This window comes from Oculina patagonica, chromosome 1 (genome assembly GCF_052425735.1).
Source record: "Oculina patagonica isolate OP01 chromosome 1, crgOcupat, whole genome shotgun sequence".
NCBI classification, from domain to species: domain Eukaryota; kingdom Metazoa; phylum Cnidaria; class Anthozoa; order Scleractinia; family Oculinidae; genus Oculina; species Oculina patagonica.
Genome location: NC_135758.1, coordinates 28,501,664 through 28,520,697, shown reverse-complemented (window position 1 = coordinate 28,520,697; position 19,034 = coordinate 28,501,664). Strand labels below are relative to the sequence as shown.

Genomic DNA, 19,034 nt, shown 5'->3' with positions numbered 1-19,034 from the left:
ATTTTCCTGAATATGATGATAAATCTGAACTTTTGATCAGCCTGAGGTTTCGCGTTTGATAATCAGCAGAGTACATGCATAAAGAAAGGAACTAAAGTTATTAATTTAAAGCAGTTTTTCTGTTAGTGGCCTGGGGATTTAAGGTTAAATGTTTTTTTTTCTGTAATTTATTTTACAAATTTACATGAATACCTGTAACTGGAGCTCAGAAAAATAATTGGTTATAAAGTTTTCATTATCAATAAACAATCGCAGAAGTATCTTTGGCTGTTGCAGAAGATTTGTTGGGAGATTGTAAAATAGTTTAGAAAAATCAAACGACACAAAGTTTGAAAATCACCCGCATAAATGGCATTATGGAAAATCCCCAAAATTTCCCTTTTTTTCAGATGAAATTGACAACAATCTGAAGCGAAAGTAATTGGCTTAACAATTGCTTAACAAGGCAACTTGTTAAAAAATGTATTATTTGAAAAAATCTGACCGCCTGAACATTCTATATACTGATAAAAAGTAACCCATTTGTAATTTTGCACTATAATATTTCGCAACCAACCCAATAAACTGCATTTAAACATAACAATAATTTTAATAGCTTCAGCTTTAATTATGTATTAAACCGTATTATTTGAGAAAAACTGACCGCCTGAACATTCTTAATACTGATAAAAAGTAACCAATTTGTCTTTTCCATAATATACCCCCCCCTACTGAACACTAATACTGATAAAAAGTAACAATTTGTATTTTTTTTCCATAATATAACGCACCCAACCCAATAAACAGCATTTAAACATAACAATAATTTTAATAGCTACAGCTTTATTCAATTATGTTTAAGCTTTGTCTGAGCAGTACACAAGTGCGGCAAATTCATTCAGTTAAAGCGGAAGAGGAATTGACAATTGTTAGAATTTAAAACTTTACTTACAAGCTGAAGAGTCTTGAAAAATTTTCAAACGTATTCTGATTCACCACCTGTATTTTATTATTTGATAAATCCCTGAACAACAAAAACACAAAAAACGTTGGTGAAAGTAGCATACAGTTTAATTATTTGGTCATATAGTAATTCCGACTTTTGATACCTTATATAATGATTTTCCATTATATTTACATGAAAGGCTTGACCCTGTATATATTCGTTGATCATTTTAGTTTTTCAAAGATTCAGCTACTTTACTACGCGTCCTCACCGTTGCAATTTTTCTTATTAAACCCACTAGCTTAGTAAATTCCTCGAAATTGGACTTTTTTTTATAGACTTTTTTCTACTGTATTTGAAAGGACTTTTCACTGCATGTTTTATAGATAGCTTCCTACCTGGTTGGTATATAATACTAGTTATGCAACGCTTTCGAGTGGTATACTATGGAATATCCCACGAGTCACTTGTATTTTCTCGGTATACACACGAGCCTTTAGGCGAGTGTGTATACCAAGAAAATACAAGTGACAAGTGGGATATTCCATGAAGTATACCACGAGAAGGAGTAGTTGTGTAACTATTTTATGCCACTGCCATAGAAAATACCGCTTACTAAATTTCGTCGAGAATACAATTCGCAGCGCATGATGGGAAGGTTGGGTTGAATACCGTCGAATATACAACGGCTTTCCCTCGTATTCTGATTGGCTGTATCTTTCTATGGCACTGGTATAAAATATGGTATTATTTATTTTGAGTAAAACCTGGTGTCGTGTCGTGAGGAACGTACGCTATACAAGGCGTGTTCATTGGAAAATTAAAAAAAAGGGATTTGTTGAATTATTTTTTAATTCTACCAAAATTGCATATCTGGTCAAGTTGGAAATATTCAGAACTCCCAAATGTTGATGTATTCAAAGAACTAGTTGATCTAAAATATAGAACTGAGAGGTATATAGCAGTAAAAAAATAATACGCAGAGCTAATTTCAGACTAGATGGCATTTGAACATAATTAATAACCGCTAAATCAGAAGTTCTTACGAGTAGGATAATGGTTAATAGATTAATATTGTAAAGAGAGATATGGTGTCATTGGTATATATACAACAAGAGTATGTAAAATTTGTATGTATAACAATGGCAATAAATATGTGGAAAGAAAAAAAAATAGTGTCGTTGTCTCTGTCGTGAGTCATGCACCGAAAAATATGCTCATTACCGAGTGTCCGGAAAACAAGCGCTACAAAAGGAAAGAAGGGACCTTATTGCGTATCATGACTTACAATGAGTTTACTTCCGAGGGAGTGTTAAAACACTGTGATATATTTCCCAAATCACTCATTCTACAAACTGCTGTGATGTTCTTTTTATCACGAGAGCAGGTACATCTGTTGCTTGTACAAACTTCACTGATTTCTTCGACTTTAACCTCCACGAAGATAACAACAAAAACTACCAGGGTACTCAACTTCATCGTCACTTTATATGAGCTTAAAAAATACTCTGAAAAAAAAAAAGACAAAGATGTTTTGAAATCAAAGAGGGCAATAACAGTTAGGTATACCCTTGATTATGTAACGAAATGCAAATTTTTCATTCATATTGAATTTATAATTAAAAATTAATAAGTCGACATTGAAAGCATCAAATAACTTTCTTATTATGTGAAATATATGAAAGCTCTCTAAATCTACTGTAACACAAACATAAATTTTTAAGGGCCTTTCATATTTGTTATTTGAGTTTAGTTGTAGCGAAATTCATAAAAACAACTCTTGTTATCATTGTGCAAAGGGGAATTAAATTTAGATTATTGATCCATTTTTGGGGTCGTACACTTTAATAAAAAGGTTTGATGTGAAGTGTAGTTGTCCAAAATCCTTTCTTTATTTCTGGAACTGAAATCTTCTGTAGAGTTACTAGCAATATTATTTGTTCACATTAAAGGCAGGAGATTATTTTTTACCGATAAAAAGTGTGTATGTTTCTTTTCATGATGCAGTTTATATATAGCCACACTAACAAGTTACGGAAAACAATTTCATCAAATTGTTTTTGAAAATTTATAATCTTACAAATAGGCGAAAACTGAATGTGCTAAACAATATTAAAGCCTTAACCTTAACCTTAACAACGGTTTGACCAAATTTGCCTTTACGCTTCAAGGTTGAATAAAACTTAACCCAGGCTTTCGCATAAGCAAACCTTAACGAACCTAAAGCGAAGTGAGAAAGCAGAATAGGATAGAATACAAATTAATAAACTGAAACGATGCTTATCTTACCTGAGGTAAACGCTCACTTCCAACAACTGGCTAGGAAAACACGGCAACGAAACAAACACCTGTCTTGAAAATGTCAAGCCCTCAACCGGTTTTTCTTGTTTCACAAGCAGTTGTCAGTATATTTATCAAAGAGGGCAATGAAATTATAGTACATACCCTAAATCAAAAGCCATGCCGTTATCTTTTTCATGTATATTTATTTTATAAAGAAAAAATAGGTCGGACATTGAAAGCAACACAATAAATTTCTTATGGTCTGAAATATATGAAAACTCTTTATGTCTACCATAGCACGAGGCTTAAAAAAGCTTTTATTATTTGTATTATTTGTATTTGAAATTTGTATTATGAGTTCAGCTGTAGTGATATTCATACTAACAACGCTTTTTATTATTTTCGACCCTTGTATTCGACGCTTTCTCTAGAAAACAATAGAAATGTAATTTTTTGAAGTTTTTTTAAAAGATACGATTTTGAAGACATGGAAACGTCAAAAACCCTCAACTTAAATCATTGACAATTTTAAATTCACGTTTTCCACCTATACAACGCAAAAATAGGTTTGCCTCATTTTAAGGTGGCTCGACCCAGTTTTTTTCTAGCGATACCAATCAACTTTAAAACCCTCATACTTAAAGGGATTAATGTCAATGACATATCTACTATATCATATGGATTACACAAAGACTGAACTGCAAAATGACATAATTTTTTGGGAGATCGGAATGAATATCACGTGACAATGACGTCACACAGGTTTTAGCTCTGAATCGAATTTTAGGCCGTAACCGCATTTTCTCTCAAGATCCTCCACGCTACGTATACCTTGGATGTTTGCCTTCAGCTCTGCGGAGTTTCATCGAAATCTACAAGAGGAATTTTGAAATATCTTGGAATTTCTTTTTTGATGGTATAATTTATGCGAAAATATAGACAAGACTTCATATAAAGAAATTTGCTCCTTTTTTGATGTTTAATAAGAGGCTTTAGTCCTCAATCCTTTTAAAAATGTCTCATATCCAAAATCTAAACCATAAGAAGTAGGTAGACTTGTGCGATTTCGAAAAACATGAGATATATGAATCATAGTGAAGCTCAATGTTTAGCTCTATTTACCAATTTTACTCCTACTTTCGCAAAAAAGCGATTATTTCAAAACTCGTCGATGATTTTTCTCTAAAATTTTTTAGGATGGCAATTGATCAGTACACTAAACAATCCCTGAATTTCATGCTCATTGAAAACTTCTAAGGTTGTCTAACATAAACGCAAAGTTGAGTAAATATTGAAGCGATCTCGTAGTTTTGAATATTTTTGTGCTCTGGGATTTCCTATTGTTTCGAGTTGAACACAACATCGAATTACTGTGCACCACGCGTGAAACGACAACGCTTGGCCACATTCCGAAAGCTTACCGAAATCTTTCCGAAAAATGGTCCGTTTTAAAGAAAACAATGGAAAAAAATTGTCATGCAACAACTTTTCTTGTGCGATCGACGTCTTGGCTGAGTTGAAAGTTGAAAATGCCAAGAACAAGAAATGCAAAACAAAAAAAGGCCGCCGTACTGAATGCTACGCTAAAGAAATTTAAAAATCAAAAGAAGGAAAGTGTAAACGAGGTAAGTTTCTGAGTACGCTGTCAAGTCATTTGTAAATGACTGAATGGCGTCAAAACATAAGTTTCGTTCATTCATTATTGCTTACTTGAACTCGAGAATATTACCATATCCCGAAAGATTTCGGAAAGCTTTCGGAAGGTGGCCAAGCACAGTTATTTCACACGTGGTGCACAGGAATTCGATGTTGTGTTCAACTCGAAACAATAGGAAATCCCAGAGCACAAAATTATTCGAAACTACGAGATCGCTTCAATATTTACTCAATTTTGCGTTTATGTTAGACAGCCTTAGAAGTTTTCAATGAGCATGAAATTCAGGGATTGTTTAGTGTACTGATCAATTGCCACCCTGAAAAATGTTGGAGAAAATTCATCGACGAGTTTTGAAATAATCGCTTTTTTGCGAAAGTAGGCGTAAAATTGGTAAATAGAGCTAAACATTGAGCGTCACTATGATTCATATATATTCCATATTTTTCCAAATCGCACAAGTCTACCTACGTTTTACGGTTTTGATATCGGATATAAGACATTTTTAAAAGGATTGAGGACTAAAGCCTTTCATTAAACATAAAAAAGAAGCAAATTTATTTATATGAAGTCTTATCTATATTTTACGCATAAATTACACCATCCAAAAAGGAATTCCAAGATATTTCAAAATTCCTCTTGTAGATTTCGATGAAACTCGGCAGAGCTGAAGGCAAACATCCAAGGTATACGTAGCGTGGAGGATCTAGAGAGAAAATGCGGTTACGAGCTAAAATTCGATTCAGAGCAAAAACATGTGTGACGTCATTGTCACGTGATATTCATTCCGATCTCCCAAAAATTTATATCATATTGCAGTTCAGTCTATGTGTAATCCATGTGATATAGTGGATATCTGATTGACATTAATCCCTTTAAGTATGAGGGTTTTAAAGTTGATAGGTATCGCTAGAAAAAAACTGGGTCGAGCCACCTTAAACTGTAACAAAAATTGTCTTGATTCTTGATTTTGTGAAATTTGTCAATGTAACAGTAGAAATTAAAAGCCTGGAAGAAGCAAATCAAAATAAATTAACTACTAGGGATTATTCGGCTTGTAGGAAAACATCAGGTATTCTTTGTAAATGAAAATTAGTGCAACTAATATACTATTGGTTCATCATGAGGTACCCGCTGAAAAAGATAAAACCTGTAGCAACGAATGAGCACACTTCACTTTATTTTTATTTCTTCACTCTGGCATTTAATAATGATCGTTGTTACAAATAATCTGAACTTGTTCTTACCGTTATAAATTGTTGATTCTAAGCCTGATAAGCTTACATACAATAATGTACTATACAAGTAACAGTTATTTATTTTTATTTAATATTTGACCTTATTTTTAACCGGTGCGCAATGTGAGGCCTGATACTCACGGGCCCTTGTAGGCTAATTGAATGCATAGCATTTAACTTTTCATTTATTAATTCAATTACTTATCAATTCTTCTGAACCTTACAGCTGCCTTTTGCACAAACGTTTATCGACTCTTACAAACACGCCAAGTTACAAATCTCAAGAGGCACATGTACCTAATGCGTACCTATTTTCACATTGCACTTCATACACAACAACACGATAGCATAGTGTGTTTACAGTTTTATAGACGAGTCACAGAAATCGCCCAGTTACATAATTATAACTTTCGCATCTATCTTTTCATTTGTAAAATAAATGACATCACTTGAGGAACAGCCAAGTTGAGAAAGGACTGGGCAAACAAGCATTCGTGCGCCATTTTGGAGCACACACTTCTCAGTGTTGGAAGTCTGAGCAAAATGTGAGCAAAGCGGCTAGGTTTGTCGGGATATGAACACTTGATATAGTCCCGCAATGCATCAAGGGAGCGATTTAGGATAAAGTCGACCATCTCTCTGTTTTTCAATCCTGAGCTCGTCTCTGCGAAAAAACAAAATCATGTAATCGTATAAGGAACGGAATAGCGATAATAAATTAAAGAAACAACAATTTTGGCCCGCCATGTATGTGCAAAGTTTTTAAACTTTCTTCACCGTTTTTATGCAGAAGCCCTTCTGCTAGTAGACGCTCTTTGCGCTCGTCAAGTAATCTCCAAGGGTGTCTGCGTGGAAGGCTACCTTTATGCCGGTTCTGTTTTCCCTTTTTGCAAAATGAGGTCTGGTTACGGTAGTTCAAAGGATTGATAACGCTGTCTACCAGAACAATCACTGTCCAGTGCCGAAAAAGTAGTTTTTTTGTCATATTTTTCTACTGGATAGTCATTTATTCGGTGGATAAAGGTATCACACTTTGAATTGACGACAAAGGCCAGTTTGAAACAGCGTATGCTTGCAGGTCATTATGGTTGTTGTATTACGCTAACTTTAATTTGCAAACACGAAAATACTGGCAGTGAAAAGCTAACAGTTGTTTCCTCTTTTATGTCACTTGTACATTTCCTTACTTTACTATATTCTCTATTCTCTTTTAGTTCTTTAATTTTTCTAAGGTATGGGGCCCAGCTCGCGTACATGCAGTGCAAGTGGCGTACGGAAGGAAGGACGGACAACCAATCACGTGTCAATCAAATTTTTAAGCTAGATGGGGTTACCAAATTTGCTTACATATGGGTCTCTGGAAAAGTGCGCGCGGAAGCTCCGCTCTTAGCATACCGTAACTTTAATACTGTTATTAGTGGAAAGAAATCTCACCTTGCTCAAAAAGCATAATAGCATTTACACAGGCAAACTCTGCCATGTCAAGCTGCAAGCTTTGCAACTTGTAAGCAAAACATGCCAGCTGCGAAGACCATTGTTCCAAGACCATATTAAAGGAGTGCTCGGGATTTAGGAGCACATCTTTAGCTAACAGCACTGCGCCCTGATGAGCACTGGACCGCTGACATATACGAAGGACCAATAATTCAAGTAAAGCTAAAAGAAAATATATATCAAACACCATGTTACGCAATGCTACAACCATTACTTATTTAGTAATTCACTCACTCGTTCACTTCCTGACTCGCTTAAGAAGTGAAATATTAGAGCAACCTAAAATAATGCTTAAAGATGAGGCTAATGTACAGAAGATAAGCATCCGGCAAAAGTAGGTGAAATCAGAATAATATCTCTAATCGCCTTATGCTTCGGCACTTCAACAGGGTTAAACGTTTGCTAGATTTCACTTAACCTGAGAGTAAGGCTTTCACAACATTTGCAGGAAAGAACAGAAGGATATTTTCTTTCCTTTCATGTTCTCTCCTATCCCTCCCTTCCCTTTGAAAAGCCTGATATTTAGGTTATTATTTCAGCAGCCTTGGGTCTTAAGAGTTTTTTCTACTGATACCTGTAGAAACGAGGCTAGCCTGATCGTCCCGATCCAGCTCTCTAAATCCGGGAACTTTATAGGCCCAAGCCACTATCAAGTCTACTTCCTGCAGGACCAGCTCCATAACAATTTCCACAGGATTCAAAGGGCAGATATCAGCAAAACCAAGCTCCATATAGTCTGGCCTGTTGACAAAAATTTCCAGAGTTTATATTTCTCATTCTACCTTCTTTGTCAAAATTTGTATAGAAAAAAAATTAAAACAAGGTTTCAATCAGCGGTAGCAGAATTTTTAACCTGTGATATCCAGTGGAAACCAGAATTAATAATGTATAGAGTTCACTTGATCAAGGACGTTACACACTGAAAGCATGAATATGCAGCCTGGTCTCCTATGTCATGGAATTTCCACGAATGTGGATGCATTCATTGCAACGAAGGGTTCAAGAGAATAGCGTTGGGCAGCTTGCTAATCACCATTCACAGTTAAGCTTTCGAATCACAGGTTGCATGCGCATAACGCAGTTTTGATCTGTGGTCAGTACTTTGGTAGAGTGGCTCATCAATGGTGGCGCAAAACGAGCCTAGAGCCAAAACCAAATCCCAAAGTAACCACATCTGATCAATCGCAAGAAAATTAAACATTGAAAAATAGAAATAAGGAATAAACCAAACAGAATTCGAAGCAAAACCGTGTAACCATGGTAAGCGAGCGAAAGCTTGCGTAATTCAAATCGCAATTGGTTTAGGATTTGTTCCTGACTGACTAGATAAGTAAAAAACAATCCGTTTTCTTTGATGGACCAAATGGTAGAAGTATAGCAAACTCACAACTTCTCAAGTTCGACAGTGAATACAATAGTCCAATTTCGATATTTTAAAATTCAGCCTAAAACAATAGACATCACAACGAGGCTCCGGGGAATAAACTCCACAAACTCTACAGTTTAGTCCCCGGAGCCTCGTCCTGAGGTTTATTGTTTTGGGCTGAATTTTAATATATCGAAATTGGGCTATTTTAATGTAACCAACCTTCTTTTCGGTGCAGCATCAGGGCGTGCCTGAATAAGTTGTGTAATCAACTCAGACGACACGAACGTGTCGGCATTTTCCTTCATTCCAATCAGTGACTTAATTCGTGGTCTGCCACCAGGTGCTCTGTCCTCTCGTACAGCTAATAAAGGTAAAGCATGTTAAAAGTACTTTAACACACATACTGCCTCGATCCAGCACAAGCCTTGACTGTACAGTTTCTTCTCAAGCGACACAATTTTGTTAGTTTCTAAAGAAACTATTGTGCAGCATTAAAGGCAAATTAAAAACTTAATTAGTTGATTAACAACTGGAAGTTGAAAAGGTGAACAAACCGTCTTTGCGAATTGTGAAAAGCCAACGTGGGTACAAAGTGTCTACCGTATTTACTCGAAAAAGCGCCGCCCTCGAATAAGCACCGCATTTGGGACAAAAAATGTTAATAAGCGCCGCACTCCCGATGCGGTGCTTATTCGAGGAATTCCGTTTAAGTAAAAACACAACTACAAAGCAACTTTAAAACAAACTTGGACATTTGTTTCTATCATAAGCGATGTTTTGCAGTTCAAAGTGATTGTTTCACCGCTAGCCCATTAGTTTTCTATCCAACATTCTTACAACACGTAGTTCTGTAAATGTTGTGTGGGCCGCAAACTGACAGCTAGCGCCACTTCTCTTTTCAGCAAGAGACGAATACTGACAATCAAAAGACATTATTTCCAATAACTGTAAAAGGTTACATTCTTTGTGGCGTCCAAATTTTAAATAAGCGCCGCACTTGAGGCGCGAAAAATTTGATAAGCGCCGCGGCCCCCTTTTCGAGTAAATACGGTATGCTCCAAAGAAGGGCTAAAGCTCGAAACGTCAGATTTTCAAAATTAGCCTTGGCGGTTTATTCACCCAGTTTATAATTTATCAACAGTAAGTTGATAAAGTGCCCATTAAATGACATAATTACAAGGTAGCGATTTGTATTATACATTGTCGCAAAGTTGAGTTACCAACTCTAATTATCTCATCAATAACTGATTGTTGTCCAACTAAATAATTCTACTTCAGTAGGTCTCAAGTGGTTTAGTTCTTAGAAAGTACAAAGAAATAGAAGAGTAGTATTGATTTAAGGACATCGGGTAGTAAGGTTTCTCATTTTGTGACCAATCTGCAGTATTCTGGCCACCTTTCTTTGGTACTTTTTGAAGTACAATCTCGTTGCTAGAGCCGCCGATTCGCCGATTCCTTTGGTTTGGTCAGGATTAAAGATACAGTACTTACCCGCTTATAAGAACCTGCAATTTAAGAACCTGTTAGCCTAAAAATATCAATTTAGACCCCATTCACATAAGAACCTATTTAGCCTAAAATTTGAAACAGGCTCTTATAGAAAGGTTCTTTTAGAAATTAACCTAAAAAAAACAGGGTTCAATTTGTTTTCGGACTCCCAAATTGTTTTCGGACTCCAAATTTTCTTGTTTATTAAACAAATAAGGCGTCTTTTTGGCTTTATAAACAAGTTTGACTAGTGAAAGTTGCTTATTAAACAAAAAAGATCCTGTTTTGGCATTAAATTAATATACATGCCACCTTTCTACCATTCACAGGTGTATAATATATTTCTCATTAAATAAGAACCTATTTAAGAACCTGCGTAGCCTAAAATTCCACTAAGCACCATTTACATAAGAACCCGTTTAGGCTAAATTTGAAAAAATGGGTTCTTATAAGCGGGTAAGTACTGTATTGGACTCTGATCTGGAGACAAGATTGTCAAAAACCAAAGAGGCTTGGAAATGAGGGAACATATCAGAATAAGCTGAGACACCCTAAGTGCCCGCTTGTCCATAGGAAAGGTGTTTTTGTATGGGAAGTTTAAATATTTGTTAATGGAAGGTGTGAGCCTACAAGAGATCTAGCTACGATAGAGAGGTTCAAATGTTAGTTTAACATATATGGTAGGTATTCTATCCCTTACCTTCTTTGAGCATGCCTAAGGATAAGCACTTCTGAAACCTGCAAAACTGGCACCTGATCCGGTTATTCTTGTCAATCTGGCAAGACATGCTCTCCACGCATGTGTAGTGAAGTTGTTTTTGGACAGTTCGCTTGAAGAAGCTCTTGCAGCCTTCACAGCTCTGTACGCCATAATGAAATCCTGAAGAGCGGTCTCCGCAGATAGCACAGATACGGTTTGTTGTGTACGGCTTCTCCATCTCTTGCTATATATCGATGTGATCCCTGTATAGAACAGTTTTCAATTGAGTGTTGTAAAATACAAAATCTATGTACGAATCACTCTGGCCAATCACAAAGGACGCAAACTATCCAGTGATCAAACCAAACTCAAAGCAAATACAGATTTAAAATACAGATTTTAAATGCAGATCTAAATACAGATGTAGGCCTTACAAAGCTCCGGAAAACGTGCGCAGGCAAGCGAGAATTGGTCAGTTTTGGTTCTACTTCTGATTGATTGAGTGGCGCTGGTGTTAAAAACCAATCACAAACATTCGACTGAAACAGTTTTCTATGGATAAATGTGTTAGTCATCTATCCACAGGCGACATTCGCTTAAAAAAATTTTGTTTAGTAATCAAAAATCCTCTTGATTGTTTTACAATCAAGAGAAGAACGCGAAAATTAGTGAGAACTTTGAGCCGCTTTGAGACTGCTTGTATCTGCAAATAAAGAGCGGAAGTCTTTTGGTACAGTCTTGCAAAGTTATAATAAATTACAATAATACAAGAAAAAAATCAAGGCACATGTGACATTGAAATAGAAAAGAAAAGACCAAAGAAATTAAATTCTAGGGTCTTTTTCTCCCTAAAAATGTCTCTGTGTGGAAAACCACCTAAAATACCTCTTTGAAGCCCTGAAGTAAACTGATCACTGACCTTAAGGTGGCTCAACTGGATTTTCAAGGGGTAACACCGCTCAAGTTTGAGAATTCACTACGTCGCCAATAACAATGCTATCGAAAAACGATCACCACAGTTGTATTAGATAAAGATGAAATTTTTTTATGACCAGTGTTTTATTGACATCGGAGTTGCCATAGCGACGAAATGACGTCATTACGTTTTTTACTTTCGCTCGTATTACTCGGCACCAGGAGATTTTTTCGAAAATCGCTCAAAGGGGCTTGTACCACACATAGTTGCCTCGATATTGGCAAAGTTTTAACAAATTCTATGAGAGCGTTTTCGAAATATTTGGGGATGAAGTTTTCGGGCCTATAAATACAGTCAAAAACATACTAACGAGAAAATGGGGTAATATCTGAAGAAAACGACGCGCCTGTGAATTGCAATTTCATCTTATAGTAGTTTGATTCCATTTAAAATCATGTGTAAAACAGTGGTGGGGATTGTTTTGGTCGATTGCGAGAAAAAAGAATTTGACGAGCGAGCGTTCAGGTGCGCTTGTTGCCATTTTTGTTTATAATTTGGTCTATGCCTACATAAAAGATAATAAATTAAAAACCGCTCGATGAATTCTTTTTAAAATTTGACAAACACGAGGTTTGTCATCAATTGATATAGCTTGCAAGTTTCAAGCTCATTGAAAACATTTAAGGCAATAAAATTGGGCTTCCCATGTACTGATTTTTTCTCGAAGATTTCGTGTTTACAAGCAAGTGTCCTCATTATTCACGGGTATTGTTTTCAAGTGTCATATCTACGTGGACCACTCCAGCAAAAAAATTCATTTGCATTAAACAGAATTCTCGATTGCTTTCCGAAAATTTTTCCGAAGCATACTAATCTGCGTTGGGGTGAGAATAGCAATGACCATATATGCCGAATAATAGCTTTCGTTTTCTGGACAGAGGCCCTTGACATCAATCGCCCGACAAATGCTGTTACAATTTCTTAAGCAATATAAGCATGTTTCGGAAAACTGTTCGGAAAGCAGTCCGCGTCCTATTTAATGCACATGAATTTTTTTGCTGAAGTCGTGCACGTGGATATGAAACTTGAAAACAATACCCGTGAATAATGAGGACACTCGCTTGTAAACACGAAATCTGCGAGAAAAAATCAGTACATTGGAGGCCCAATTTTACTGCCTTAAATGTTTTCAATGAGCTTGAAACTTGCAAGCTATATCAATTGATGACAAACCTCGTGTTTGTCAAATTTAAAAAAAAAATCATCGAGCGGTTTTTAATTTATTATCACTTTTGTAGGCATAGACCAAATTATAAACAAAAATGGCAACAAGCGCACCTGAACGCTCGCTCGTCAAATTCTTTTTTCTCGCAATCGACCAAAACAATCCCCACCACTGTTTTACACATGATTTTAAATGGAATCAAACTACTATAAGATGAAATTGCAATTCACAGGCGCGTCGTTTTCTTCAGATATTACCCCATTTTCTCGTTAGTATGTTTTTGACTGTATTTATAGGCCCGAAAACTTCATCCCCAAATATTTCGAAAACGCTCTCATAGAATTTGTTAAAACTTTGCCAATATCGAGGCAACTATGTGTGGTACAAGCCCCTTTGAGCGATTTTCGAAAAAATCTCCTGGTGCCGAGTAATACGAGCGAAAGTAAAAAACGTAATGACGTCATTTCGTCGCTATGGCAACTCCGATGTCAATAAAACACTGGTCATAAAAAAATTTCATCTTTATCTAATACAACTGTGGTGATCGTTTTTCGATAACATTGTTATTGGCGACGTAGTTAATTTTCAAACTTGAGCGGTGTTACCCCTTGAAAATCCAGTTGAGCCACCTTAATATATTTTGCATGCGGTCGAAATTTCGATCACGTAGAGTAATATATACAGGGCACGCATGAGTTATCTGAATCTACATAGTTTTGAATAATTCGCCAAATCATATAGTTTGCTATAGAACTAAGGAAACTATTTTCGTTTCCTTTAAATTATTATCTTTTCTCTTTATTTCTTCAGAGTTCTTTCGTAAGTATGAAAATTCGGACAACCGGGTAATCTAAATTGGAACAATAATTCCTAAAATGTAAGCCACAACAACAGTTCGAAACAGTTGATACATGTCAGTTGCTGAATTCTTATTATGACCTGGGTGGTCAGCTTTTCATTGTTATTTTAAGGAGAAATTGAACACCGATCGCTGATAGGGTAAAAAAAAAAAGATTTATCTACTTCTTCTGCGAAAAGAACAGTCCTAAAATGAATATATTCATTTTCATTTATATAAGCGGCACACAGTCGTATTTCAGTTTCAATCGAGATTAATTTTCGGTTTTGAGCCATCTTTCCTCAAACCGGCTCTCTGAATATACTTTAAATACAATGGTAGCTTTCCGTTTTTATGGCCAGTCGTCTGAATCCGAGTGAATTCGGACCAGATATTATTACTGTATTGGCTAAGGTCTAGTTATTGTGTGTAAAAGAGAATATCTTTGTAATCAAGTGAACACAGACATTCTGTGAAAATTACATATGTCGCGCAACGCAGTCATTGTTGTATCAGAAAAACAACATTTTGTTTGAATAGGATTTTTAATTGTTACTTTAATTGCGTATGGCTTTTTTTCATCTTTTTGTTAAATTGAATTTTCCTCCTAAAGCTAATGATAAATGATATTTGCTCGGCCCGTCGTACGCCTTTTTCGCTTTGGCGTAGGCAGGTGATATCAATTGGCGATTTGGATAAAATCAAACACGGTAAGTCATTTTGTTTTTACTTGTGAGCAAACTTTTGAACAGTATATTTTGAACTCAGCGTGCTTAGGTCGAAACGTAAGGTTTATACTGATGGCGCTTTAGTCAACAAGGAAGTTCTTTCTTGAGTCAAATAGATTTTCACTTTAACAACCTAGGGTAATTAACTTTTTTGGAAGACCGACATATATATGTTCGCTAAACAAACTTTATGTTTACCAGAGTGAATCAAATTGGCTGTTGTTTTGTTGAATAGCTTACCAGTTAGTTGATACAGTTTTCGAATTAAAACGTCCAATGTGGCAAATTTTGTTTTAATTCAGCTCAGTTGAATAAAATGCTTCCAATTAAACTTTACTTACCTGGTTAACTGCAATGAAAATCTCCCCGATGATTTAGTGTCTTTTTCCTAACCGAGTTCGAAAGATAAAGAGATTGAGAAAAGCCAACGAAATGCAAGAGTTCTGAGACGTGCTGAACGAATCAACGGCGTCGGTAAAATGGCGATTGTGTTCGATGTGAAGAAAGAGTCAATGCTTGACTCCTTGAACTAAAAGTGTAATAAATTACCTGCGCATTAATACAAAGCATCATCAGCTAATATCCTGTGAACGTTTTCTCAAAAGGAGTTCTGCGCAAAATATCATATGCCAAATTACAAACTCAAATTTTAAAATCAATTTCCATTTGCAAGAGCCAATGAGTTGCACATTTATTGTTAAGTGCTTTTGCCGGTGGGAAGTGATGGGCTAGATTAGACAGTTGGATAAATTTTTCATTGTTAGTTTGAGAAACAGCAGTATCACAGCTGTTGCTATTCCCATTTCGTTAGCAAGAATTTAAATAAAATTTGTAAGCATTATGTAAATGTTTGATTGTTAGTGTTTGTCTATTTTAGACATTATTTTCATATTATTTAATCGTAAAATTTCAGCACGAGGCAGAAAAGTAAGGTTTAATGCGTAAAGATCACTTTCTTTGGTATTAAGAGTACCTTTTTACAAAGAAAATTACCGGCGAAAATTCATATCAATTCAAGCGCTTTTCAAGTCAAAATAAAGTTAGCTGTTGAATAGGCCCCGCTGTAGCATGTTGACTATACGAAGCATTCGACCCTGCAGAGAGCAAAATTACATCTTGTAAAGATAAACAGAGGCCGTTTTAATGCAAAATAAATATATACTTTAAAACATAGATGGCTTTTTACTTTTTTTTCTAGGTATTTTTCAAAATTGTTTATTTAACAGCCGCGCAATTTTACTAGCCGTCCAGTGTTCTAAAAAAAGCTCTTGAAGTACAGTAATAGCATAACTGGTCTCGTTCCTTGAAACAACTTTGTTTGAAGGAAAAATGTGAAAATGCGCGGCCGTTTTGCCGAAACAGGTACTACATTTTATATTCCCATGTATGATAGCTTTTTCCCTGCAAAGACGAACTGTCGGGTTGTTTCTTTCTAAATCCGCCTTGTGGTTTTTTGAAATTAGTACTTGGCCCCGACGCCATCAGACGGATATCCCGAAATGAAAATCAAGATTTTTCGAACGAATTTTAAGAAAATCGCTGGACAAGGCTTGATTTTTAGCAGACAGAAGGTAGATCGAAACCGCAAGTTTGATACGACAGTACAGACTTAACTCCAAAATCTGTTTCAAAATAGGCCCATGTTTCATGCTTTTGGCTGACAGTCTGTAAAATGTTTATATTCAAATAGAATAAGGAAAAACAAAGGAAAACCATTACGTTTTGGCTCAGCCATATTTTTACTCGCTTATCAAGTGAGTGGTTTCACACGATAACATGGCTGAGTATCCTTCGCTAAACTTTAATTTTAAATTTATAATTTTAAGCGCTGTTATTTTGAAGGTGGTAGGAGCCCATTACCTGACAGTGGTTATCTTCAAAACAAAATTGAATAGAAATAGACTTTATAACTAAACCAAAGAGAAAACAGAATCGTGTCCCATCGTATGATTCTGTGTTTAAAAAAGTTTAGATCTATCCAGAAGTTTCTAACTCTTGCATCGGCCATATCGAGTAGAGATATAGTCTCCTTCGGCTGCTCGAATTTTTATCAGCAAAATTTGGCTTCGGATTTGACAGCAGGCGTTCGGCGGCTCGACTGAATAGAAAATGGAAAGTTCGATCAAGTTCGTCTTACTGAATTAGAGTTTATTTAAAAGGCGACGAAGGTTTAGTTTAAAAACTCAGACTTACACTGCTGGGACGAAATTGTTCAAAAAGACTTAAAATATAATTGAATAATTTGACTAGACTGAGTTTCTATCGTCGCAGTGAAAGTAACTGAAAATATCTCTATGTTTTCTCTATCTGCTAAAGTGCAATTTTTTAAGTTATTCACGCTGCCTCTGTGACGTTATCCGTGTTGCTCTTATTTGATCGGTTATTCCGTTAAAAATTCTGACATGACCCAGCAAAAAAGTGCACTAAATACAATACACCCATTAGTCAGATGAAATTGAAACTTACCAAAACTGGTGAAATTTGTTATTTTTTTAAACTGGTGACCTGAGTACTTTTCAGTCGTCTGTCAACACTAAAAAGTTCACGAAAAGTGAAAGCACTTTATAACCGCCCCGTCTTAGCTCTCTTTCAAAGAACGTAGACAGAAAAAGAGAAAAACAGCCGGACACACCTTGGCAAGCTAACTGACAAGTTGTATATTTTTCTTCTTAAAAATGAAAGTGAGAACTCAGTTTTTAAAGTAAACTGAACCTCTACATAAGAGAAGAAAGCGGTTCGTAGAAATTCATAACAGAGTTTATTTTCGAACAACGTAATTATGATAACTACAATTCATAAACATTATCTCAAAACAAAGAGTCGCTCTGCTGTCACTTATTCAAAAGTTTGATATTCAATTTGGAAACCCCCTGAAGATATAACCACCAGAGCAGATCATATATTACAGGCAACAATCACGCAACCCGAGGATGGATATGATTATGAAACGAATTTCTGTTTGAATGGGATCCGGCTTGTAACAGGTAAAACGAAAGGTATATCGGAGGGTTTGATGTATTGACTTGTTATCAGTTTATTTCAAGAGTAATATGTTTCTGTTTTCTTTCTTTTTCTTTTCGCACGCAAACCGATGCATGACATACATGTAAGATCCTGGGAACGAGACAGTGTGCGTGATCTGACAAAAGTCGCCACCGGTAAAATTTCGATTGGTCGATGGCTGGACCGCACTGAGTAGAAAATAACCTTTGCATGGTAGAAAAACACCCCAAAAAAGTAATAAACCCAAATTCAAGAAAAGATCAAGTTAGGGCGGCTACGAAGTACGAAATCGAAAAATGTAGGCTTTCATGACAGAGTTGTTGTCCGAAAATAAACTCTGTTTGTCTAGCTCGTCGATTTCGTCTCCCGGCCGGTAGCACTAATAAGGCACACCGTGAGTTTTTGAGATAAAAAGTAATAATGGTAAATAAACTCTTTAACTCTTTTCTGTTAGAACACGACATTTCCTTTTCTTAAGGCTGGTTCTCACAAGCGACGGACGCGGAGTAGTAATCAGAAGCGCAGACCATTACGATCTAGTGAAAATCAAACAGACAAAGTACTAAAGAGTTTACGATTCCGCTATGACTTTTGTCGCTTATGTAAGAAAGGAAGCGTTGAGCGCTGAAGCTTAGAGCTAGCATTGTGATTGGTTTGTTCTTCCGCTTCCGCTTGCGCTCCGACAATATACAATACTTTTCACTGGTTTCTAAACGACGGAGTCATAAGTGGAATCGGAAGAAAATGGAAACGTTCTGGTTCTTCGGTATCCGGTTCCGTCAGATTCCGTCGTGTGGAGCTTATGACTCCGCTTTATACGACTCCGATTTTCGATTTTCACTACGATGAAAGCACTCTTTCAACTGCGACTCTGTCGCTAGTAAAAAACAGTCTAAAGTTTTTTGTTTTTGTTAATTTCTTTGTTGTTGTTTTTTTGTATTGTCACTTTGATAACTTCGTTCGATTACCGAACCCAATCGAACGATTGGTGTTCGATTGAGTTCGATTACCAAACGTTCGATTGGATACCCCGAGAAAACGTTACTACCAATATGTTGCGTGACAGGTGACGTGTGAACCAAGCTGTGCGAACCAAGTGGCAGGGAGAGGGTCACTTTAATATGTGACCGATATACTGTTCTTTTGAAAGTAATCCGCTTTAGACATGAGAGG

The 19,034-nt window shown here is 36.1% G+C and overlaps 1 protein-coding gene across 1 annotated transcript; it reads right to left on the bottom strand.

Moving 5' to 3' along the window:
* Positions 1–6,144: 6,144 nt before the first annotated feature.
* Positions 6,145–15,589, bottom strand: LOC144662299 (retinoic acid receptor RXR-alpha-like). Its single transcript, XM_078523085.1, has 6 exons — positions 15,200–15,589; positions 11,152–11,414; positions 9,183–9,324; positions 8,169–8,335; positions 7,535–7,756; positions 6,145–6,764 (listed from the first exon to the last, which is right to left on the bottom strand). The coding sequence occupies exons 2-6, from the start codon at positions 11,387–11,389 to the stop codon at positions 6,517–6,519; spliced, it is 1,017 nt and encodes a 338-aa protein (XP_078379211.1). The 5' UTR covers positions 11,390–11,414; positions 15,200–15,589; the 3' UTR covers positions 6,145–6,516.
* Between the last annotated feature and the right edge of the window lie 3,445 nt (positions 15,590–19,034).